Source organism: Macaca fascicularis, chromosome 17, assembly GCF_037993035.2.
Source record: "Macaca fascicularis isolate 582-1 chromosome 17, T2T-MFA8v1.1".
Lineage (NCBI taxonomy): Eukaryota > Metazoa > Chordata > Mammalia > Primates > Cercopithecidae > Macaca > Macaca fascicularis.
In genome coordinates this window covers 68638479-68664875 of record NC_088391.1, presented here as the reverse complement: position 1 = coordinate 68664875, position 26397 = coordinate 68638479, and the positions used below count along the sequence as shown (strand labels likewise).

Genomic DNA, 26397 nt, shown 5'->3' with positions numbered 1-26397 from the left:
ATTTGTCATTAAATTCCATACTTTGGATCCCACGTAGGAGTCCCAAGTGTTCCTTTTTCATTCACCATACCAATAAGACAGCAGGAAAAAGTGCCTTTCACATAGTACTGTTGACCATCTTCTCAATATCATTTTGGTTATTTTATCTACTTACTACTGAATCTAAAAGTAAAATGTGGATAGTAGCTTTTAATAACCAGTCAAGTTTCACAGGACTTAATTTTGCTAATTTATGGTACAATGTGCACATCTCTTAAATCAGCTTTTAAACCTTTCATACGTAGCTTATAAAAAATGTTAGTTAAAAACACAGGTCCTCAATATCCTTTTCTCACATTGCGTATGCTAATTAAGAGTGCAAATTATAGTAACATTGATCTTAGATGGATAAAAAATTTAAATGCTATATTTTTGTAGAATTACATAGAATTAACTAAATTTTCAATTTAAAAGTAATATTCAAAAGCATTTACTGCAATAACCAAATTTAGTTTAAAATTATACAATATTCAAGTGCAAGCATAAAATGTCATTTACGAATATGGACTTCAATTTAAACAATTATGTGAGTAGAGAATATCTTTTTATGTTTGGAAAAAATGGAAAATTGTCTAAAATGAACGACCTTTTGGTTTAGTTGTATCTATATCGAATCTGATACCAGAAGGCAATATAAAAGTTGACTGATTTCACACCATTAAACAAAATACTACCATAGTATAAATATCTGCAGCTGAATTATTAACTAAATATAATTAATAAAATGTTTTACTTTATTAAAATACATCATTTTAAGTGATACCAAATGCTCATTAAGGTTAACAAAAGTGTTAAATGCTTACAGAGTGTAACACTTACCCATAATCTTAGAGTAGCAAGGTTCACAGTGTATTGTCTGTCTATAAATCCAAATACTATCACCCGCTTGTAGATTTTCCAAAGGCCGCTTGCATATTTCACACTAAAGAAAAAATATATATATAAAGTTTCCATTATAAATGAAGTCTAGATTATTAGAGAAATAGACATCATCTCTCTACCATCGAGGCACCTTTAAGGGATGTCTACCACTGAAGTTTTCTACTTCACTCACAGTGGAGTAGATATAAATGTCCAGAAATTGTTTATGCCAAGGACAAGATGACCATTCAGTATCTCAAACAAACACACAAAGGTGCATTTATTGTTTGCTAACTTAAAGGAGAGCTAGTTACGCTGTCCAGGCACAACCTAATGGAGAGAAGAAATAAACTGCTGATCTGACTGGGTTTGGGAAAAAGTTTATTTTGAGTTGTGCTGGTTTGAGGTAGGAAAGGGCTGACCTCTGCTTCAGACCTATCCACTGCTGACTGGCTGACTTCAAAGCATGAGGCTGTCACTGATTGGTTGGCTTTCAGAAGCCAATTCATTGAAGTAAACTGTCATTGATTAATTGGGTTTGTCTAAACCAGTTCATGTGGCTCTCTATTGCTATGGCTATAGAAAAAGCAGTATTTTTCTAAGAGAGTGAAGATGTTTGTTTTTATTCTCAGTAATATTTTATTGAAATTACACTGAAAATAGAAATAAATGATCTAAAATGTAATAAATGAAAGTATTTCTATTTACTAAAGGCAATGATCAGGAGAATATTCTTGCTTTAAATTTTTCTGCATAGTAATTTTAATTAAAAAGCTATAAACTAAGTTTTGTTTAATTGAACATATTTCATAACTAAAAAAACTTTGTTCTCATAACTATAAAACCTGCAGATTATATCTTTATATAGAATTCTGTACATTATGCCCTAAAATTGAAATGTTTTGCTCAAAATGAGTTACTACATTTCTGATTGCTATGTGTCACTGTTTGAAAGTAATAGAAATAGAAGCAATCAATTGACAAAGTATTGCATTATTTGACTGGATTTGATCATTTGTATCAACCATAGAATGTTGCACTAGAAAGAAACCATATATTTGACCCATTGTTTCTCCAACTGACTGTACATTAGATTAATCAAGGAGCTTTTTAAAAATACCAATGCCCAATAATTGCCTCTAAGATTCATGATTTAACTGGGGCTGGTCCCAATCATTCTATTTTTTTCCTCATCTCCCCAGATGATTATAATATGCAACCAGGATTCAGATCCACTGGTCTAGTCAACACCTTATCTTACAGTTATGGAAACTGAGGCCAAGGTAATTTAGGTGGTTGTCCAAAGTCACACTGACACAGTTACAGGCAGAGGCAAAACTAGAACTCAGGTCTTCAGACTCCCACTTAGTGCTTATGCAGTTACACCAAAAACAATGATGTCGATCCACCCAATGTTATGGTGAGAATGCAAAGAAGCATCCTATGAAAGCACAAACTATGAAGTTTTAGACTACTAATGAAAACTTTATTATTATTTATTGAGCCACAATTAATTACAACTAATTATGCTCTCAAAAGCAGACTGACATTCACCTATTGTTAAACCCATTGGTCCTAATTTCATAAGGTAAGAAACTGCTAACTTTCTTCTCAACAATTTATTTTCTTGTTTTGATTTCATCACATATTTTCTGTAATGCATAATTTAGTAAAGTGTTGCAAAAACTTTTATAAAAAGAACAAGTGGGCCGGGCGCGGTGGCTCAAGCCTGTAATCCCAGCACTTTGGGAGGCCGAGGCGGGCGGATCACAAGGTCAGGAGATCGAGACCACAGTGAAACCCCGTCTCTACTAAAAATACAAAAAATTAGCCGGGCGCGGTGGCGGGCGCCTGTAGTCCCAGCTACTCAGGAGGCTGAGGCAGGAGAATGGCGGGAACCCGGGAGGCGGAGCTTGCAGTGAGCCGAGATCGCGCCACTGCACTCCAGCCTGGGCAACAGCGTGAGACTCCGTCTCAAAAAAAAAAAAAAAAAAGAACAAGTGGTTTTTTTTCCCCACAGATTTAAATCTCTAGGGTAAGAGTGAATAAATGTGTCAGTAATCAACTGTAAGTCTAAAGCCAAGATAGTAATTACAAACCTTTGAGGTTTAGGCTGCAGAACTCAGAAATATTTAAGTAGTGTACTATCAATGTGACTGACAGTGCTTCTGAAAGCTTTTGTTTCATCTCATTTATTACATTAAATTATTATTTTTATTCCAGTCATTATGCAATTTTTTATTTAGTTAAGTGAAATAAACACATCCTTACCTTAAAGCAAGTAGAATGGCAGCAAATTTGTAATTCATCTAAAATCATTTTAGTTTCTACACCCAAGGGTTTTCGGCAATAAGTGCACATATCTCTTTCAATGACAGACCTATAGAGATGTAAGCAATTAAAAATAAATTTGCCATAATACAAAAGACAGATATATTCCCTATAAACTCACATGGAAACAGTATGTTAATGTTGATGATACTTTAGAAAATTTCACAAAAATCAAGGAAAGTTTGGAGTTTACTTATTCTAGTAATAGAATTGACTCTTCTAGTTATCTCAAAATGATATCAAATAACTAACATGAGAGAAAGTCTAAAATTATTAATTCATCAGAAATCAAGAGTACAGCTGGGTGGGACAAAGATGCTCAGTTTCCTAATTAGGAAATATCTCAAGTACTCCTCAGAAGTAGTTGAGGGCTTTTATTTATTAATTTACATATATCGTGTTACAGATTACACGGAAAAAATATGCTGCAGATTAATTTTTAACTCTCAAAATATTCAATAGACCCAAAATAGAAATCCATTCAAGAGCACGTAGATAAACTCGCAAAATGATGAGTCTGTAGTGCCTGGGACTGTAGGGGCCAGAGTCACCAAAACACTCCTCTTGGTGCCACTGTAAGACTCAGGATATAAGGATCCCTATCGTGACAAAATGTATACCCTTCAGCAAGATATAACCCCACCACAAATTTGATGGGGAAGAAAAGAGAGTTTTGTTTATTAAATAACAAATATTAAATGTTTGTTAAAATAATGTTCAATGATAAATGATCTGCAGATATGATCAGCAGAATCCAAAATATCTTGAGTCACACCGGAACCTTAAGAAAGGATCCTTTTCCTTTTGTAAGGTCTTAGGACAGTCTTAAATAGCCCCTGCAGAGTGTACCAGTTTCAGGGTATTAGCATGCAGGCCTGACATTTCCAGAGTAGGATATGTAATGGGATAGTGAAATTAAGCAGCCAATATCTAAATAGTGCTTTATATGATATGTGAAGTGCACTTTTCTCTGCACTTTACTTACATAAACTCACTCTTCACAACATTCCTGACAAGCCAATATTATTATTTTTATCATCATTTTATTAAAAAAGAAACTGAGGCACAAAAGGATAAGTAACTTGCCACTGTCATGAAAGCAGTGAGTGGAAGAGTGAAGATGTGAATGGAGGCAGCGTGGTCCTAACACAATGAATCCAAAGATCTGTTGCGCTCATTGTGTTGAAATAAGTTAGTCATACCCAGGAACCGCTAATCTATTACCAAGCCCAGAAGTAGGAGCAAAGAGGAGAGAGAATGGAAGGGAAAAGAAAGTGGGAGAAGAAAGGCATTATAGCAGATAAACTTTATCTAGCTTTATACTTTTCATCATTCTAGTAATATCTTTCTAAGTCTCGTGTATATAAATGAGTATTTTCTGCTTTTATCTGTTCTGTACCCGCTTGCTTATAGCTACCTGGCAAATATTTTCCTATGGATTATCCATAAACACACACACATATGTATGCATACACTTAAATTTCCCATTTAAGACTGTAAGCACTTTAAGAGTAGAAAATAGGTGCTCTATGCCCTTCATGCATTCCGCAGGCACTGATCTAGGCGCTGCAAATACAAAGAGTGGTGAGACAGTCTCCTCTGACAAGATGCTGTTTCCACTGGGGAAACCAGATGCATGATATAATGATCACAGTGGAATACAGGTACGTGGACAGAGTGAGGAGAGCAGAGCCAAGAGAACCACTAACCCCTGGGGTGAAGTCAGGAAAGCCTTGTCAGAAAAAAGTGCTATATGCATTGTTTGAAGAGGAAAGAGCTCTCAAGGTGGGCTTGGTGGGGTAGGGATGAGGGCATGGTAGAGGAATTCCAAGCAGAGTGAACAGAACATACAAAGGATATTCTGCAGGAGCAGGTTCTGAAGGACCACGGAGAATGTGCAAAAGAAGTTGGACTTCATCCCGTTACATGGGAAACCACTTTAAACAGGATTGACCTGCTTAAATAAGAACTGTAAGAACATCGCCAATTTCACACACTATCAACAGCAAAAGGTTGTGGAACTGACTGGTCTCATGGAGAATCGACTTCTGCACTGATGACTAAGAAAAATTTCAAAGCCACTTTAGGAATAGGGTTTAAAGTCTTTCTATTAACAGCAATACTTCTATGGAGAATGTTTTCCTCCCTTAAGTTAATAATTGAAATACAAACTCAGGAAATGCATTGATGTTGGTATTATCTTTATTAAGATCATACAGTTAGTCAAAGATCTTTTCGAAGCATTATGAAAACCTAACTCTGTTTTTTTTTTTAATTGGTTATCCAGATATTTGTAGTTCTAATGCTGGTGTCGATGAATTTACTACTCAAAGAGGTGTGACTTATAGGCAAGACACAGCAAAGCATTGCTAGTGGGCAAAATATTGGAAAAGTGACAAGAAAGGGATATAATTTTGATGTCTGGTTCACCCATGTTTCCCTTAGAAAATGGAACATAGGTTCATGTTCTCAAAAAAAAAAAAAAAAGTACTAAGTACACATTAGGTACCAAGCACTGTGTTAGAAGCTGAGACTACATAAGAAAATAAAGTATGTCTCTACCCTCAGTGAGTCATATCTCCAGCCCCTGCTATAAAGAAACACCATCAGTGGAACATCAGACATTTGCATGATGGCTTGTTTCCAGGGCTTGAGTTGAAATGCTAATTATTTATTTTCATTTACTTCACTGGAAAGCTGCAGGCCATACTCTCGTAAGTGTCACCTAGGTGCCCCACTAAATGTTAAATGGTAAAAGAGGATCATTAACAGCAAAAACCTGGAATGGGGCCAGTTCACCAGCACTCAATCAATACTCATCATAACTCCACTCCTGGGAACTGAGCTTGGGCCCAGAGTGGGTCACAGCAGCATATGTGCACGGCTGTTTGTAAGCCAAGCAGGTTGCAGAAAAGCACAAGAAGCGGGTGTTGAGCGCGCAGTCTATGGATGCAATGAAGCCTAAACGCTAATAATGTGGCAGCCCTGGGGCCTCCTGGGGATCACCAGGGGCTGGCCTGGGAGGCAGCTGTAAGGCACAGAAAGGTCTTTTGATAATATGCATCAAAATCAGACAGCAGCAACAGCCAGGAAGCCAAGAAACAAATTCCTGGATGCAGAAGTTGTTGTTATTGAGATGCACTTCTGTCCATGCACATACATGACAAGAAACATCAGCAGAACCATCTCCAAGGACAAAAGACAGCATGAAATATATATATATATATATTCGTATATTATATATATACATATATATAAAAATGTGTGTGCATGCATGTGTGTGTGTGTACTTTTTATGTATGGAAATAAAGACATACTCACCTATCAGAAGTTGAATAAACAGTTTGTATGTATTTTCCGGAGATATTCTCCTGATATCCATCCTTGGGTGATTTACTAGGAACAAACATATACAGGCATGTGAGAGTCAGGCAATTTTCCTTATGTAGATAAGAAAACACACTCACACCATCTCATGAAGCCTCATAATATTTTATCTTTGTGTATGTTACAAGCCAGGATGATGTACTGACACCTTTTTTAATCTGTAGAAATATTGATACACAAGTCACCCCCAAACTGACATATATACCAAAATAAATAGAGAGTAGGGTAAGGAATACAGGAACAAGTGTGAGCAGGAAAAGAAGTCCTCATCTTTCATGAAATTTATACTTGCACCTCATCTGTTTACTAAAGAAAGCTACGCAGAATGTAACGTAGATAAAGAAAATACTCAAAGCACAAACAGGGCAAGCACACAGACACACCATTCACAGGGAGAAACTGAGATTCTTGAACTTTTAGAAAAAGCACCCAACATTTTTATTTTTACTTGAATATATCCAAGAAAGAATAATTTAGAACGAAAGCAAAAGAAGTATGATTTTTAAAAGTCTTCTCTTTTCTATTATGTAGATTGCCCCAGCTTTTAAACACCACTCTTTCCTGGAGACAAATAAAATCTGTAATGTCCTAACCAGCTGGTTCCCTTAATTGCTTCCCAAGCACTTATGCTATCTGGGCATATATTAAGAATAGAAGCAATATGTTTCTTTATTTCATACAATGAGTGATAACCACATGGCCCTCACTTGGGATTTTTAAATGAAAAACCTATCTCTCTCTCCATATTTCGTGGAGGCAGACTGCCGTCAGAACTAAAATCTACTTTATGAAACCCATAATCCCACAATGCTACCTAAGAATTTGCACATATTTATGTAGGATGTATGTCATGATTCCCATTTTATTGATGAGGAAACTGAGACTGGAAGAGTAACATCACTGAGGCTACATGGTTAGGAAACGACAAAGAAGGATTCAACCTCAAATGTAACTCTAGGGATTCTGTACTGTATCACACTGTCTGTCAATGTAGATTTTAGGGAACTTAAGGATGTCCAAGGTACATCACCATCCTTGCTAGGTTAAGGTACAGGAGGCAACCAATCCTTCCAGAGGCTTCTGGCCAACAGACTATTAGCCTGATATGACACAATATTAATATTATCTTTTTATAATGACGGTGCTAAAACTCAGATGCACATTAGGAACATCTGAAGAGTTTGTTAAAACACAGGTTGCTGGGCCGGAGCTGTAGAGTTTCTGATTTAGCAGGCAGGAGTGAGGCCAGAGAATTTTTATTCCTAGAAAGTTCCCAGGTCATGCTCATGGTGGTGGCCCAGAGACTTTGCTTTGAGAATTACTGTTCTATATGTGAACATGATACACATATGTACAGGGTATATACAGTATGTACTTTAAAAAAAAAAACCATAGTCATCATAATAAAATAAGTATGTTTTAGTCTTGGTACTTCCAGGAATCAAGTTAATATTATTTTATCCAACTATCCTATTAATCAAAAAAATCTAGAGCATGATGTTTAGCAGAATATTCCTAATTCTTAAATAAATTATTCATTATGCAAAAATCAATATTGTGGTTGTTTGGCATTAGTTCCCATAAGAAATTTCTTTAAAAATCAAAATGTATTGATGTGACATTCCGTAAGGATAAAAATGTGAGAGATTATGTAAATATAGAAAAAAAGCCTATGTTATTATTCACCAATATTTCACACCTTGCCTTTACTATAATACTATTTGATATTACTCATCTTTTTATCAATTTATTTCAGATTCAGTAACTACTTGCTATTTTAAAGTTTACTCTGAAGTGTTTTAAATTTGAGTTTAATTGAAAGACAGCAGAAATCACTGACTTGAACACACCAGAGAGTGAGAATTGGATTAAGGAAAAAATCAATCTTGATGTTGCATTTTGCAAGGTAAATTATGCATGGGTTTGAGAAACCTTTTTTGGAAGATCACTCAGCTCCTGACATGTATTGAATTTCCTGGATCCCCATCACGACTGCCTTCCACACAGAAGGCTGCCTGAATACACTTCTCTTAGACCCCTTTGAAATGGACTTGTCTTAACATATGGGTCATGTATAGCAGCATTTGTGTGCCCCACCATTATTGTACTCCACAATTGGGACAATTCTTGTTTTATAGTCCTTGAAAACCAAATGAATTGTTGAGCCCTGACCTTGGTTTACATTTTCCCCAATATCCATCACTCCAAGCAGCAGATTTCAATTGAAACATCAATATCGTACAACTTGGGCCAGGATGCACTACTCAAATTTATACCCCTTATTTTAGATTGGCAGTAAACAACTGTAGATAGAATCAGTTAATTCAAGTGGAACTCCAAATTAGTATAGGAATAGTTGTGCATTTTATAAAGCTTATTTTAACCATATAGTTATATACATTTATGTGAGGACTTTCAAATGGCAACCCTATTATGTATACATGTGTTATATTAAAATATTATTGAGTTCATCTAATGACTACAATTATTTATAGCCCAAGTACATAATATCAGAAACATTATAGAGAATTATATATGTAGGACTCAGTGTACTCATAAATGGTCTTCTATTTGAAAGAAGCACACCCTAAAACAATAGCATCTCTTATTAAACATAGATCCTTTCAAAATTATAAAATGAAGCAAAATATTTGAAATAAATTTTGAATACCTATTCTCCACATATGTCCTTGTGTACACAACAGTATCCTTTGGTCCTGCCTGCTTGGCTCCAGTGTTAGTGCTGCAAAACAAATCATTTTACTTCATGTTTAAAGTTTATTTGCAAGGATAACATAAACAAGGCTATTTTCCAATTCAAAGCAAAATGTAATGCATATATGTTCCTTCTGAGCTATAATTGTTGAAACATCAATGTTAGAGTGGTATTAATACAGCACTGCAAAAATGTTTTATCTCCCATTTTGTTTTTAACTTCCACTGTCTTGGTTTACTTCCTAAGTATTGTTACAAAACTTGATCATTCGGTAATTCTTTTATAGAACATGAGGATTATTTTTGAATATTTGTGTAATATGTTATAGTGTCTCTTTCTTTGATGTCTCATTCATATTTCCAAACCATAACTTTCTTCATGAACCTCAAACCAAAAGTAGACCTTAATTAGCTATCATGACAATATCTGATTTAACCAAGCCTTTAGATCTACCTAAAGAATGTCACACTAATGTCACAATCATGCTTTTTTAAATTGCAGACTTTTTGAGGGAAAATCACGTTTGATACTTTCCTACCAGATGTCACACAATGACACATTCATGAACTTATTTTTTTGTGTAAAGCTGTTTATACAGGTAACCCCACATAAAATTAGAAATTTCTGCATTTCAAAGAAAGAGTCAAGTTGGGTGTGGGGTATCTTTATAAAACAAAAGGAGAATAGTCCTGTCGTTTATTCTGCAGTTGGCCACGGTACCTGAGATTGTTCCTGGCTTCATAAGAATGGGAAGCAATTCTTGTGGATTGGTTGTGCAGAGGATTGGTGAACTCTTTGACTTGGGCATCTAGCCTGATAAAGCAAACACAAGTATTTGGCACTTCAAATCAAGGTCACTAGAAGTTTTTTGTGTTATTAAAATTCTTCTCAATTAACATTATTTTACAATGTGAATCTTTTTGTGTTTGCCTGGCTTCTGCACAGATAACACAAATAGAATGCATGTACTATTTTACTCCCTCTATGGAAACCTCTGCCTTACCTTTAAGAACAATCTGTAGGTATGTGCCACATTAGCTAACATTGCTCTTTTTTTTTTTTTTTTTCGAGACGGAGTCTCGCTCTGTGGCCCACGCTGGAGTGCAGTGCCGTGATCTTGGCTCACTGCAAGCTCCGCCTCCTGGGTTCCCGCCGTTCTCCTGCCTCAGCCTCCAGTGTAGCTGGGACTACAGGCGCCCGCCACCGCACCCGGCTAATTTTTTTTTTTTTTTTTTTTTTTTGTATTTTTAATAGAGATGGGGTTTCACCGTGCCAGGATGGTCTCCATCTCCTGACCTCATGATCCGCCCCTCTCGGCCTCCCAAAGTGCTGGGATTACAGGCGTGAGCCACCGCGCCCGGCCTAACATTGCTCTTTTTATCAAGGACAGAAATCATCTGAAATTGGTTTCTGTAACATTTTCACACCAGCAATGCCATTATAGAAAGTTTCCCATGTATAATATATCTAAGAATTTATCAATTGAATGAAAATGATCCAGGGGTTGCTTTGAGAAATTCCAGTCTTCATTTTGTTTTTAATGGAAGGCAATATCTTGAAGATGGCAGAAGAACTCTGACCTAGATTTCTGCTAATCTAAAAATGTCATGATACTCAACAAAATGTAGGCATATGCGCTTTTTCCTATGGAAGAGAGGAGATTCTTAATGCAAAAATAGAGAAAATTTTAGCTCCTTTTGCTCCTCCATGTTAATAAACTCTGACATAGAAGAGATATGAAAACCTAAATGAGAGTTTAGGTCTTAATCAAGCCTTATCATTCTCAAACAGGCTGATTTCCAGATAGCTCTTAAAGAAGAGGAAAGCATTTGTTTACATATTATCTCTGGCATACAGAAAACCATCTGGTTTTAAGGCAGATGTTTCACAAAATATCCACGTAAGTTAAAATTTTACTAAGTGATGAGAAGGTGGAATTAATATTATTAGGTTTTCTAACATGATTACTAGAGTATGTCATCCCAAGAATCATAAACCTAGCTAAGAATCGTTTGAAAATGTTCAGATCATATAATATACAATACAAAACCCAACTTTAACAAGTAGAGAGCTTCAAAGGACAAAGATTATCTATGAGTTTGAAATGCATTTGTATTGTCCTCAGCAATAGAATATTAATTTTAGATCTTTCCTGCTTTCTCTTGTAGGCATTTAGTGCTATAAATTTCCCTCTACACACTGCTTTAAATGTGTCCCAGAGATTCTGGTATGTTGTGTCTTTGTTCTCATTGGTTTCAAAGAACATCTTTATTTCTGCCTTCATTTCGATATTTACCCAGTAGTCATTCAGAAGCAGGTTGTTCAGTTTCCAGGTAGTTGAGCGGTTTTGAGTGAGTTTCTTAATCCTGAGTTCTAGTTTGATTGCACTGTGGTCTCAGAGACAGTTTGTTATAACTTCTATTATTTTACATATGCTGAGGAGTGCTTTACTTCCAACTATGTGGTTAATTTTGGAATAAGTGCGATGTGCTGCTGAGAAGAATGCATACTCTGTTGATTCAGGGTGGAAAGTTCTGTAGATATCCATTAGGTCCGCTTGGTGCGGAGCTGAGTTCAATTCCTGGATATCCTTTTTAACTTTCTGTCTTGTTGATATGTCTAATGTTGACAGTGGGGTGTTAAAGTCTCCCATCATTATTGTGTGGAAGTCTAAGTCTCTTTGGAGGTCTCTAAGGACTTGCTTTATGAATCTGGGTGCTTCTGTATTGGGTGCATATATATTTAGGATAGTTAGCTCTTCTCGTTGAATTGATCCCTTTATCATTATGTAATGGCCTTCTTTGTCTCTTTTGAACTTTGTTGGTTTAAAGTCTGTTTTACACTGTTAGTGGGACTGTAAACTAGTTCAACCATTGTGGAAGACATTGTGGCGATTCCTCAAGGATCTAGAACTAGAAATACCATTTGACCCAGCCATCCCATTACTGGGTATATACCCAAAGGATTATAAATCATGTTGCTATAAAGACACATGCAGACATATGTTTATTGCAGCACTATTCACAATAGCAAAGACTTGGAATCAACCCAAATGTCCATCAGTGACAGACTGGAGTAAGAAAATGTGGCACATATACACCATGGAATACTATGCAGTCATAAAAAAGGATGAGTTTGTGTCCTTTGTAGGGACATGGATGCAGCTGGAAACCATCATTCTCAGCAAACTATCACAAGGACAAAAAACCAAACACCGCATGTTCTCACTCATAGGTGGGAATTGAACAATGAGAACACTTGGACACGGGAAGGGGAACATCATACACTGGGTCCTGTCGTGGAGTGGGGGGAGGGGGGAGGGATAGCATTAGGAGATCTACCTAATGTAAATGACGAGTTAATGGGTACAGCACACCAACATGGCACATGTATACATATGTAACAAAGCTGCATGTTGTGCACAGGTACCCTAGAACTTAAAGTGTGTGTGTATATATATATATATATATATATATAAAGAATATCAAAAATCACCAGTTTGCAAAATCCACAAACAGGAGAGATAAGTGATTTGCCAACAGTACTGTTATGGACTGAGATATATTCCCCCAAAATTTATATGTTTAAGCCCTAACCTTCAACATGACTACATTTGGAGACAGGGTTAATAAGGAGGTAATAAAGGTCATCTGTGGTTCCACAGAACTGGAATCCTCATAAAAAGAGGAAGAGCTACCAGAGATGTCTTTTCTTCTGTGTACAGAGGAAAGGCCATGAGAGCACACAGTGAGAAGGTGGCCAGCTGCAAGCCAGGAAGAGAGGCCTCACCAAAACCAATCCTGATAGGATCTTGCTCTTGGGCTTCTAGACTCCAGAGCTGTGAAAAAATAAATGTCTATTGTCTAAGCCACCCAGTCTGTGGTATTTTGTTAAGGCAGCCCACGCTGACTAATACTGGTATCTTTTCCCAGTTGTGTTTATAATGTGATTAATGACAATGATTTTGTGGAATATTTAATTTTTAGAACTGTGAACAAAAACCAAATGCTAGGTTTGTAATGTGGTACAACAAACTCTTTGATGGATTTTGCTCCTCATGTAGACTTTGAGGATGATAATTTAAACAAATAAACCATTATTTTGGAGTAACTTTAAATGTACAGAAAAATGGCAAAGATAACACGGAGAATCCCTGTACACCTTCACCCAGATTCCCTTAAGGTTAATATCTTATGTAATTATAACAGAGTTGTCAAACCTACAGAATTAATATTTGTACCATACTGTGAACTAAACTACAGATTCTATTCATGTTTCACTGGTTTTTCCATTGGTGACTTTTTTCTGTTTCAGAATACAATCCAGGATACCATATCTACATATCCATCATGTCTCTTTGGCTGCCTAGGGTCTGTGATAGTCTGCCAAGTCTTTGTTTTTCATGGGATAGTAATAGATTTTATGAAAGAAATGTTATCTTAACGACAATTAAGTTGTAAGACTAATTTTTTGTTATTTAGAACCATAGGAATAGAGTTGGGGAGACAACACTTTGGCAACCAACAAAACAGCCCATAGTGCCTTTTAAAATGCTACTGGGCCCCATATCCAGATATTTTAATTTAACTGGTTTGGGGTACAGCTTGGTCACTGGGAACCTTTAAAGCTTTCCAGTGAGTCCCTTATACAGTCAAGGTTGAGAATCACCGCCTTAGAGGTTGGGAAGTCCAACATCTTACTCAAAAGAGCATTGATTCTCAAAGTGTAGTCCCTGGAATAGCGAGTGATTCAGATGTACCCAAAAGTTTGAGAACCAGTGTAATAGAAGAATCTCTGCCAAATTATTCCTCTCAAATGCCTTGAATAATCTTTGTAAAGGAGAATTCATGACTCATAGCATATGTCACTTGACGGCTTAATTGTTAGGAAGTTATCCTCCATTGAAACAAACTGCTGAATTGTAATTTCCAATCAATGGTCACAGTTTTGTTTCTTAATTAAGCAATGACTCTACAAATACAAACCCAAACATTGTATTGAATCTTATAGAATTCCAAATGGATTTACACTTGAGAAAATGTTCCCTGCAGTGGAAATTCACCTTGAAAATTTACCTAAAACCCTCATACACTGCGTATGAGAATATAAAATGATATGGCTGCTTTGAAAGCAGTCTAGCAGTTCCTCAAATGGTTAAACATAGAATTACTCTACAATCCATCAATTTCATGCGTGGTATATACCTAAGAGAAATAAAAACACATTTTCACACAAAAACTCATATACGAATGTTCATAGCAACATTATTCACAATAGTGAATTAAAACCCAATATTGAAACAATCCAAATGCCATCAGGTGATGAATAGATAAATAAAATTGTCTGACCACCTTATCATTATATGATTTGAAAATTATTACAGTCCTTAAAATCTGTGAAATGGCTCTATGAAATTAATTTCACTCACAGTCACAAACCATTTAGTTTAGGGAAAGACTTTATCATTTAGAATTGAAATAAAAATACTTAAACTTATTCCTGTTGAGTCTCAGAAAAAAAAAAAAAAAAAACCCAAAACTAAAGCCTCAGAAGTAGCCTCAGAAACAAAAGTTTTTCCTTGACCTTCTCCTGCCCTCCTATCTCAGTCTCATTCTCCCGCAAGGATAGCCAAAGAAACTAGAATCCCTCTTCCCCAAGGCAAGTCATACAAACCAAAACCCCTTTTCCCCAAAGCCAGCCGTAAAACCTAAAATTATTACTCTACCTATCCCTTCACCTTTCTTTCTACGTAAAAACTGGCCATAAAGAAATTATCTGACATCCCTTGTTTGACTGTAGGTCATAAGACCCCCATTCCAGAATGATTCTGCCCCATGCCCAGAAGGAAGGAATGCATGCTCAAGAGGTTAAGAAGAATCCAAGGACACAGGCCTTGCTGGCTTTCCCCATTCAGTCTGTTGCCATTAGGTCATATTCTTTTTGTCCAATCATATTTCTTCATGGCTTTCTGTACTTTATTGAACCTAAGTATTAAATGGACAATTTCCCCTATATCTTTGGGTCTTCATTCTGAAGGCTCCCATCACAGGTTAAATAAATTTATATGCCTTTTCTCTAATTACTCTGCCTTTTGGGAGTTGATTTTTCAGCAAAGCTTCAGAGGGCAAACTGGAACTTTCCCCTTTGCTCCTACCTTCTTAACAAATCAGATTAGAAAACATATATTTGCTTGCGCATCCAATTATGATGTACAGTGAATACATTCATAAAATGAATCACGTCTCAGTTTAGCAGATTTTCCTGGGATGCTTATTTAGATTTTTAATTTGATTCATTAAAGTACCTGAAGAGGTAGAATAAGCTGAAGTTACAAAGTAGCCAAAACTGAGAGGCAACACAAAATTTTGGTTATCAAACAGAAGACGAGCAGAGAATAAGGAAGCCAATAGGTACAGGGAAGGACAGGAAAAAGATGGACAAAATCCAATACTCAGTGACTAGCTGAGTTGCATTAGTGACAACGAACTCTAGTTAATGTCCAAGGGTTCCAAACTTCTTTAGGTCAAGAATGAACAATATTCCAAGTGAGATCTTTCTGAGGCCTGGCAAAGCCACCATTCCTGCTCTTGAACTTCCATGAAATTCCATTTCCTCATTAATCCCTCTGATAAAATCCCATTTCATTAACAAGTCCAATGGAACTGGAACACTTCTTAAATTAAATGGGAAATTCCTTAATTATACTTAATAATTTACTTGTAATTTTTTTTACCCCAATCACTTTCAAATAATACTTGAATGAGATTAGTTTAAGTGTAAGCCCAGTCCTATTCCCAAAAGAATTCATGTATTTCCAGGATAAGCAGATTCTGCTGAAAATTTATTCTCCCTCATTCTCTCAAAGACTTTCTCAAGGTCACAAACAGAAGGAAGAAGATGATTTGGGGAATTAAAGGAATGGAAAGAAACTATCTACCTGTGGAATTCAGGAATCTTTTATAGACAATATGAAAAAGAAAAGCGAGCCAGCTCTTTTGCTAGCTTTTCCATTCTCTGCAGATGAAATCAACAATATCGTTTCTTTACATAAAAAAATTAATACAAAAGGCAACTGCACCTTATGAAACTGAAAATAGTAAGCTATTGTGTTTAGTATTCCCTCATATATAGGGGTAAGAATTGCTAAACATGGAAAAGTTAATTTTTCCTAAAGTATACAGTCTGTGACAAAAATGAAGTATAGCTCCTGTCCTAACCTTTCTTGTAATGGCCAATAAGGTGTCACAGTTTTAAAGCTATTATACCCTATGGTGTAAAGAAATTTCAAAGTTAGCTCCTGTTTTGTGGCTGTGATAAATTCATGCATTCTTTTAGCACTAGGCATCCAGGGAAGAGATTCCCAGAGTGCTTTCTGTACTGCTGAGAGCTTACCAAGCAACAGTAAGTAAAAATAAATCTTCACAGCCCCAAAGAGCTTTGAATTTCCATGATGCCATTTATACTAAGCAATAGAACAGCAGGCCCTGAGTCAGAAATTCTACAGAATTAGAATTATGTTAATTTTTTCACTATTAGCTATTAAGCACCACATAAGTTTTTGTATCTGGATTATATATATATATACACACACACTATCCAAATTATATATTATATAATGTATAATATTATATATCTAATCTTCTAAGGCTATACAATATATGCAGATGCATATGGAATTCATAAGAAAAAAGTGAATTATAATAAACTTTACCTTACATTCTTGTTTTCAGAAACATGAGAATTTACTTCAATTAATTTTTCCAAGTTCTGGTCTCTAAGGAAAAAAAATATGTTATTTATATATACATGTATATATGATTTAGTTACAACATAATGACAGGAAATAAGAAAATACTGAAACATCTAAAAATCAGCACATAATCTTAGACACAGTCATTTGTGACCTATCAGGCTATGGGAGATTGAATATCTGACATTGAGCTATTTGATCCATACAACTCATGGATCGAACATGGAAGTATGGATTACATTGTGAAAGAGAAATAAAGAACTAACTTTTTGGAAGGTTTGGGAAATCTGATCTGAAAAGAAATCAATAATTTTTATTCACATTCAGTTCATTTTTCTTTTTTCATTGATGTATAATAGATGTACTTAGTTTTGGGGTACATGTGATGATTTAATACATTCATATAATTTGTAAAGATCAAATCAGTGCACTTGGGCTATCTATCACCTTAAATATTTATCTTTTCTTTATGCTAGAATCATTCAACATTTTCTCATCTAGTTATTTGGAAATGTGTAATCAATAATTGTAAACTATAGTCATCCTACTGATCTAATACTACGTCTTATTTCTTTTATCAAACTGCATATTTCTACCCATTAATCAACTTCTTTTCAGCTAACATTTAATGAGTATTATCTCTGTGTCATGAAGTACTAACTGTGTTTTCACATGGATTATCTCATTCAGATCTCACAAAATCCTGCAGAACAGTATCTGGATCTCAGAAAGGCAAAGTCAGTTTTCCAAGGCCAATTAACTAATTTTCGGAAGAGTCAAGATTTGAGATGATGCCATCTGCCCACCTGAAATCAATTCTTAGATGTTTACCCAGAGACCTTATTTAGGCTTTGGGGATCACAGAAACAAGGGAAATCAACTCAAAATTTGAATAAATAATTCATTATGTGGGGGATAAATGGAGTGATTTGATTCTTATATCTTGGGCTGCATTAATGATTCGACACCCTTTCATGAGACACAGGATCCTCTGGTATGTTATTTATATATTAGGTATAACATTGATAGTTCTTTTTTTTTCTTTTTTCATGAGTTACGAAAAGTCTTTGTCATAGGGTAGGAGCACTGTTTAGAAGTCAAAACAATGAGGCCCGGTTTTTTCCTTACTTCTGTGAGCAAGTTAGCCAACCATTCTAAACTTCATGTTGCATATTAGTCTGTTTTCACGCTGCTATAAAGAACTGCCTGAGACTAGGTAATTTATGAAGAAAAGAGGCTTAATTGACTTACAGTTCCATATTGTTGGGGAAGCTCTAGGAAACTTACAAGGAGAAGTAAGTACCTTCCTCATAAGGCGGCAAGAGAGAGAGCCAGGGGGAACCAAAACTACTTTTACACCATCAGATCTCGTGGAAACTCACTGACTCTCATGAGAACAGGATGGGGGGAACTGTCCTCATGATCCAATCACCTCCCACTAGGTTCCTCCCTTGACATGTGGAGATTATAATCTGAGATAATATTTGGGTGGGGACACAGAGCCAAACCATATCATTTGGTAAAGAAGGACACTAATGTCCAAACTCACACAATTGTGGTGAGAACGAGTAAGTTAATGTAAATAAAATTCATGGCACAATGATATGGTTTGGCTGCGTCCCCACCCAAATCTCACCTTGAATTGTAATAATCCCTATGTGTGAAGGGTGGAGCCAGGTGTAAATAATTGAATCATGGGAGTGGTTTTCTCCACACTGGTCTTGCGGTAGTGAACAAGTCCTAAGAGATCTGATGGTTTTTTAAATGGGAGTTCCCCTAAACAAGCTCTCTTGCCTGCCACCACGTAAGACATGCCTTTGCTCCTCCTTTGCCTTCCACCATGATTGTGAGACCTCCCCAGCCATGTGACACTGTGAGTCCATTAAACCACTTTTTATTTATAAATTACCCAGTCTCAGATACGTCTTTATTAGCAGCATGAGAACAGACTAATACACAAACAGTGACTACAGTTGTGGGTGAATTGAAAAAGCATAAAAAAAAAAAAAAGAAGTGCAGTGATCCTGCAGTTGGCACTATTGATTCCACATTTTGAGAGGCCACTTTCACATTTTTATTTCTGTCCTGAATTGTCACATCTTTGGAATTAACTCTGTTTTTAAAAATCTCCCCTCTCATGGTCCTAAATAGTCGGTTCAAATAAGGTTATTATACATGGAATCAGTATATACTCTCACTCACAAATATTGATAAAGATGCAAAATACGGTAAAACGTTCTCTTGTTTACGTGGGGTGAGATTTAATACTCTTTTTACGTAACATCCAAGCTGTCAATATTGGTATAATATGCAAATTCGGCAGCATTCCCTAGCCATACTTAAGCCTCACATGTAAAGCACTAACTGCATACTTTTGAAACTGTAGAAAATAGGGTAAATTACTTTTTAAGTGAGTTACAGTGGAACTATGCCAATTAATGTAGGTAAAAAGTACTAGGTTTCAGAAGTAGCTCGGAAGTATCAAATTATTGGCTCTGCAGTCCGAACGATCTAAAATTCAAAACTGAATTCTTCTACGTAACTGCAAGAACTGAGTAAGATAATCTACTATCCTAAATCCTGCAAACTGAGAAATAGTGACTAGAGTCTTTGGATTTGCCTAATCCTTGATGGTCTCTACTAATTACTAGAGCCATCTTCTTGGCATAAGGGGCCACTAAACTATTTTAACAACCTTAGCCATTAAGAGATCTTTCCCTTAATGTTTTAAGTAATACTTTACTAAATATTTGGGGATAGTGGAATAAAATTAAAGGGAGTATCATGGTATTCCATGATCCAGTTTCCTAGAAATGTCAAACTGGGATGGTGGGCAGTGGTAAATAGTGGAAGATCATCAGGAGGTGTGAATCTTGGGCAATTAGAACTTTGTTTCTCAAAGTGTTTCCCCCTCCAGTGCTAATGCTGGAGGAACTGAGTGCTAGTTTTATAGGGAAACTGGTGGCTTTCATTACAACTTGAGAGTAGGGTCATATTATTATGGCCTAATATGGCCTTGCACATAGTAGCTGCTCCATAATTTATTTTAATTCCACAAATTAATTCCATTTGTGGAATCAATTTAAATTATTAATTTAAATTATCTTTTCTTTTTTGGGGAAACCTCTTACAACCTTACCCAGCTCTGAGAAAAGATATTAAAGGAACCCCAAGGGAAAGTATTAGCCTAGACTATGAACCTTTAAGATTGTCTGGTCTGTCTATATCTAGGGACATAGTATCTACCAAATTCATGTGGAAAAAAGACCACTAAAGCCAGTTATGGACATTTCACCTCCATCTCTGTCCATCACCCAGCACCTGCCTTACTTCACCCCTGAATGCACATATTATATTTATTTCCTTTTTGCACAGCTCCCAGTCCTGGCTTTGTTTCATTATCTTTGGAGCTTGTTCTGGGTTGAATTATATACTCCCCCAAATTCATATGTTGAAGTCCTAACCCCCAATACCTCAGAACATGACCTTATTTAGAGATAAGCATCCTTAGAGGTAATCAAGTTACAAATAGTGTCTCTAAGATGAAATTTGGACTCAGACACACACAGAGGGAAGACAAAGTGAAGACATAAAGTGAAGACAGTTTTCTGGCTGGGCGTGGCGGCTCACGCCTGTAATCCCAGCACTTTGGGAAGCTCAGGCGGGTGAATCATGAGGTCAGGGGTTCCAGACCAGCCTCACCAACATGGTGAAACCCCGTCTCTACTAAAAATACAAAAATTAGTTGAGCGTGGTGGCAGGTGCCTGTAATCCCAGCTACTCAGGTGGCTGAGGCAGGAGAATTGTGTGAACGGAGGAGGCGGAGGTTGCAGTGAGTCGAGATCGCACCATTGCACTCCAGTGTGGGTGACAGGGCTAGACTCCGTTTCAAAAAAAAATAAGTGAAGACAGTTTTCTACAAGCCAAGGAGAGAGGCCTGGCACAGATATTTCTCTTTTGGCCTGAGAAGGAGCCAGCCCTGTGGAAGGAACCAACCCTGCTGACAGCTTGATCTTGGACTTCTGCCCTCCAGAACTGTGAAACAACAAATATTTGTCTTTAAGCCACCCAGTCTGTGGTAGTTTGTTATGCAGCCCTAACAAATAAATACAGGTTTGCTTCTACCCTCACAATGTGATTACATGTATTTTCTCAACCTTATGGTGGACATCCTCAACTCCTCCTGGCTTTGAACTCCTGGCTGCTATAGATACTGCCCACATGCTGCTTAACCTCTTTTGTACCTTAGTTTTCATGAGAGGGAGAAAGAATGGGTTTGGATCTGAGAAAGGAGAAGAAGCCAGAATCTTAAAAATCCAACAACTACGGACAGATAACTCAAAATTGCAACCTATGCATGCCTTCAAAGAAACACATTTCCAAAGAGGAAATACAGTTGCAAATCACCAAGTAAACTATATTATTATTTGTTTCATAACATTTTTCTTATTTTATTAAACACTACCACCTATCAGGTTTGGTAGAGTAATATTTATTTATTTAAGGCTAGTCAAGTGAAGCAGTGGAAGTGGAAAAGGAACAAAGAAATCTATAACTGGTGTGAGCAGTTAGGAGTAAACACCACTGCACTCAGAGCAGCCAAGATTTTACTCTGAATAATCTATACCAATATTTAATGCAAAATAGAAAGTTCCAGATGAAGAAAAGTACAAAATGTGTATTTACTTTGGCTATTCACTCTGATTGATGCCATCAGCTACATTTGAAGATCCAGTAAAAGAAGCACAGACTGCTCATAAGCTTTCCAAGTTAAAGGAGATAAAAATAAATTTTTGTTCTTTAATTAAGACCACATCAATTGCATGGTGACTTTTACACTTGGTATAAGATGAAGAACTGTGAGTCAAGTGTGAAAAATAGATTTTTATAGAAATGCAACCAAATGCTGCAGGGTTAAGCAGAGGCTTGATTCCAATCCCCTTTCATGGCAGTGGCATAGAAGGCAGGCAGACCTTAAAATATTATACGTTGATGGACAGGTGGAATTAATTCTAAGAAAATCACCAACTTTCTGTAGTTACAGAAAATTGTTGAAGAGCAAATTGTTACTGACTATTGCAACTAATAATGTTTTTTGTTTGTTATTTAGAGACTGGGGTCCAGCTCTGTCTCCCAGGCTCGAGTGTAATGGTGCTGTCATAGCTCACTGCAGCCTCGAACTCCTTGGCTCAAGCAATCTTCCCGTCTTAGCTTCCCAAGTAACTGGGACTACAGGTGCATGCCATCACACCCAGCTAAATTTTTTTTATTTTTGTAGAGACAGGGTCTCACCATGCTGTCCAAGCTGGTCTCAAACTCCTGGCCTCAAGCCATCACCTCACCTCAGCCTCCCAAAGTACTGGGATTACAGGTACCTGGCCTAATAATGTTTTTTAAATGTAGATTTCAGAATATTTGGGGAGAAATATGAGTTATCTATGACATAAAGCCACAGGACAATTTTTGAGTAATTTATCCATGTTATAATAATGTCATTTATTTTCTACTACCACATCAAAAACTATAAACTCTCTTACAAAGCAGGTGAAGGAAAAAAAATAAGAGATTCTGGAGACCCAGGAATTACGTCTTTTACTATACAACTTTTCCTAGGAGAAGCTCTGCATATGAGAAAGTTATTAGCCCACTCCTAACTGTTCTTCCTTTCTCATGTGGGTGTGGGAGGTATTTATTAATAGGCAGCAATATGTTTCTCACCATACAGCTCATTTAAATTGCTTTTGTAGAGTATCAAACATATTTACAAAATTAAGAGTCTTCATATAAAAAATGTACTATGGTATTCCTTTTATGCCAGGAACTAAATCTTAGGCATTAGGCGTAAGTTCAAAAGGAATATCTGTCTTTCTGAAAGGAATAGAGAATACAGTGAGAGAACTGGTATAATTCCTCAACTTATTGACATAGCAAAACGGGCCCAACTCTTTATATTTTTACATATTTTTATAATTCTTTTCAGTGAGGGAGTCTTAAAGATTTTGTATTAAAGAAATTAACAGGTCCATAGAGCAGTTAGGCAATTCAGGTATTTTAAATATAAAATGTGACCAAGAATTTCAGTGGCTCCAATTCACTATAGTTTATTGAGATTATGTCATGAGCAAAAGATAGTCATTGGCTCAAGCAAGGAGACCAGTCACAAGAAATCTGATTCTTTTCATTTGATTTCACTCATAGGGGCTCAGAATGTCACAGCTGGAAGGCTAGACTTTAAGTGGACTATCACAAGACATTGATGAGGTTGAGATTTATCCTTTAATTCAGTATTTGCTAAATACTTAACATGTGCCAGGCATTGCATTATGCACTATGGATAAAGAAATAAACAAGGCAGACCCAGTAGTTACCCTTAAAGACCTTCTAGTCAAAAAGGGATGATTAAATAATAACTCTCTTGAAGAGACCAACATTATGGGACAGAAAAGACAGATCGAGAACATCTAGAAGAAGCATCTGATGCAGACGTGGTGGGTTAGAAGGGCTTCCCAGAGCCTGAGTGAGAGACACCTAAGCAGATACCTAAAGGATAGGTAGAAGTTAGCCAAGCAATAGCGATGAAGGAGGAGTGAGGAGTATGCAAGTTAGCGGGTGTGTGTGGGTGGGGTTTGCTTTTGGGTGGAGAATGATAATAGACTGGAGTGGGAAAGCCCATAGATGCCAGATCATGGTGGGCTTGGAGACCAGGTTAAGGAGGATCATGGCCATTATGCAACAGCAATGCGGAGCCACAGAAGGAGTTTAATCAGAATGACATGATCAGATTTGTGTCTTAGGAAAACCACTCTACAGGGTGGCAAATGGATTGAAGGGCAGAAGGGGAGATTGGCAGCAGAGGGGCAAGTTAAGAGGCTGAACAATAATCTGGACTACAGAACCAGTGGGTATGATGAACTGTCTTGGACCACTCGCTGAGATGAGGTGATGCATCCAAAGTGATTGATTGATTGATTATGGGGAATGAAACACCAGAAAGAGTCAAGGTTGTCCCCAAGTTTATGTTAACAGAAATATGAAAAATATGCAACAGGTAGTTAGGAAGGAACTCTTCTCTTTTTGGAATACTAAAAACTTGGGGATGTCTTAACAAATAGGAAATCCTTAAGAAGATGGAAGTATAATGCCACAAACAGTTAAGACTATTTTTTTTCTACTTTAGATGAAGGATGCCTTTTCTAACTGTAGAGACGGTGGTGTCACTAGATGCTTTTCAATATTCATTCAGGAGCAGATATTTAGCATTTTAATAATCAGTCTAACAACAGTTTATAGGCTACAGATAACTGAATATCTCTCTTTGATACTGGTTAATGAAAATGTGAAACTGTTACTACCAAAAGTCATGCAAATTCTTACTGACTAAATGAAAATTTTGTGCACATCTGTATTTTTTCCTAGAAGCAGTTCAAGGATGCCTGCTTACATTCTGATCAATGGCAGTAGTTTATTCAGCCCCTAACTATGAATTAAATATACAGCTGCTGGAAATGTCAGCAAAGTCAGATGAAAGAACTCTGATTCACGGCTGTTACACTATTAAATAATCAGTGCTTATGTCACATTGAATTGATGTAACAGTGCCTTGTGACTGTTCTTCCTACTGAGAGGCACTTTTAAAATGCTTTCCTTCATAGAGGGCAGAATGGATAGATTATAGATACGGGTGGCTGAACCAATTGAATGAAGTCGCTTTTTTCAAATAGATGGTTCAGTCTTTCCTGTTTGTCTGCTTTGTGATAATTCTTGAACATCCCAGCTGATTCTCATCATATCTGTCATACTACTAAAGAATAATTAGACATAGGTTAGGTTAGATTTGTGAATCAAGCCACCATCTTAAAACAACACGATAGCCAATATTTTTAAATTTTTTTTATAGTAATCATATCTGTATACGGAAAATGTCCTCTTTCTATGGATATTTGATTAGGAGTTGCTGAAATATAAACTACCTTTTTACCAAATTGGCCTCTTCTAATAAAACAGGGAAAAAACCCTTCTGAGAAAGTTACCGTTGTCAATAAAGCACAATTGTCAGAGGAACTGAGGGAGGAAAGAGGTGGAGGGAGGAGATGTGGGAGAGAAAGTCAGAGACTACGTTTTTCACTGTCAGTTATTACATAACGTGGTTATTAAACGTAACCACTTTCAACATGATTGGGAACTTCCTAAAACTGTTACTGATAAAAAGAAAAATCCACCCAACAAATGCCACTATAAAGAAAGGGTTCTACTTCGCAAAGATATTTCCGTACAATTCTCAGCAGCAGAGTCCACTGTTATTTCAGTTATTAGAAACTCCACATGCAGCAAGGTTTTCTTTCCTCCCTGTCATTTTTACAATAATCCTCCAGAATAAATATATCTGATCATTGTCCTTTAACTGTGTATGAGCAGCAGAGGATCATAGGGAATATGAAGAATGGAAAGAACAAGAGAGTCTGAGCTGATTTTACCACAGATCTTTTGTTTTTCCTCTAGGTAGTGACATCAGAAGTCCCTGAGTTTAAGTCCAGGGTGTATTTTCTTTCTTGAAAAGGTTATTTAGTACTTTTGAGCTCTAGTTTCTTCTTCTACAAAATAGGGTGCATGAATAGATTTCTCATGGGATTGTTGTGAAGATTAAATGTATGTGAACTGCCAGTCATATCCTAGGTGCTCAAAACAGCAAGAACAAAATATGATACTCAGATAGAAAACAAACTAGGAGATGTAAGAGTTAGGCCAATCATGAATTACACTTTCCTGTTTCTCCTAATGGGTTCAAAGTACTTTATCATATGTTAATTTCTTTTTGTCATTTTAGAATATTGGACTACTATTTCCAGCAATGTATTTATTATAATATAATTTCAGGTCAGTAGAGCAATTTGGACTTCTGATACAGTGCACTCTTTTGCATTGTCTATTACTTTATTACAGGTTAATAAAGCAGTTTATGTGAAATATATCAAATAACAAATTATAAGATATCGTAAGAATGTAAAATGGAAGTTTATGGTTAAAATCTGTAATATTTTGTGGGCCCACACTAGCTGTGGATCTAGGATTTTGAAGACCATGAACATTCTTTCCAATGTTCTACAGACATGCATTCTAATGTTTTACAGACATCCACAGAAACCATTAGTTTGGTTCAACTTCTTCAAAATATCTTTTTTCCTTATTTAATTGTATTCATTTCTTACATTTCAGTCCTAAAACTCTATTTTCTGTAGACAACAAACACTAAGTTGTTTTAGTGCAAATAAGAAGCCCAGAACTAATTCCAAAATAGTGCAATTGATTCCAGAAG

The 26397-nt window shown here is 36.4% G+C and overlaps 1 protein-coding gene across 22 annotated transcripts in view; it reads right to left on the bottom strand.

Annotated features, from left to right (window-relative positions):
• The window catches only part of SCEL (sciellin), a 111888-nt gene that overhangs the window by 3117 nt on the left and 82374 nt on the right, over nt 1-26397 (bottom strand). For 19 of the 22 annotated variants that reach the window (XM_005586042.5, XM_005586043.5, XM_045376899.3 and 16 more), the window contains 6 exons: nt 17046-17108; nt 10055-10147; nt 9290-9361; nt 6553-6627; nt 3172-3280; nt 859-961 (listed from right to left, as the gene is read on the bottom strand). In XM_005586042.5, coding sequence (XP_005586099.3) covers nt 859-961; nt 3172-3280; nt 6553-6627; nt 9290-9361; nt 10055-10147; nt 17046-17108 — 515 coding nt within the window. The remainder of the gene's footprint in view (nt 1-858; nt 962-3171; nt 3281-6552; nt 6628-9289; nt 9362-10054; nt 10148-17045; nt 17109-26397) is intronic. The other 3 variants (XM_005586048.5, XM_005586049.5, XM_015439391.4) reach the window with 1 other exon arrangement.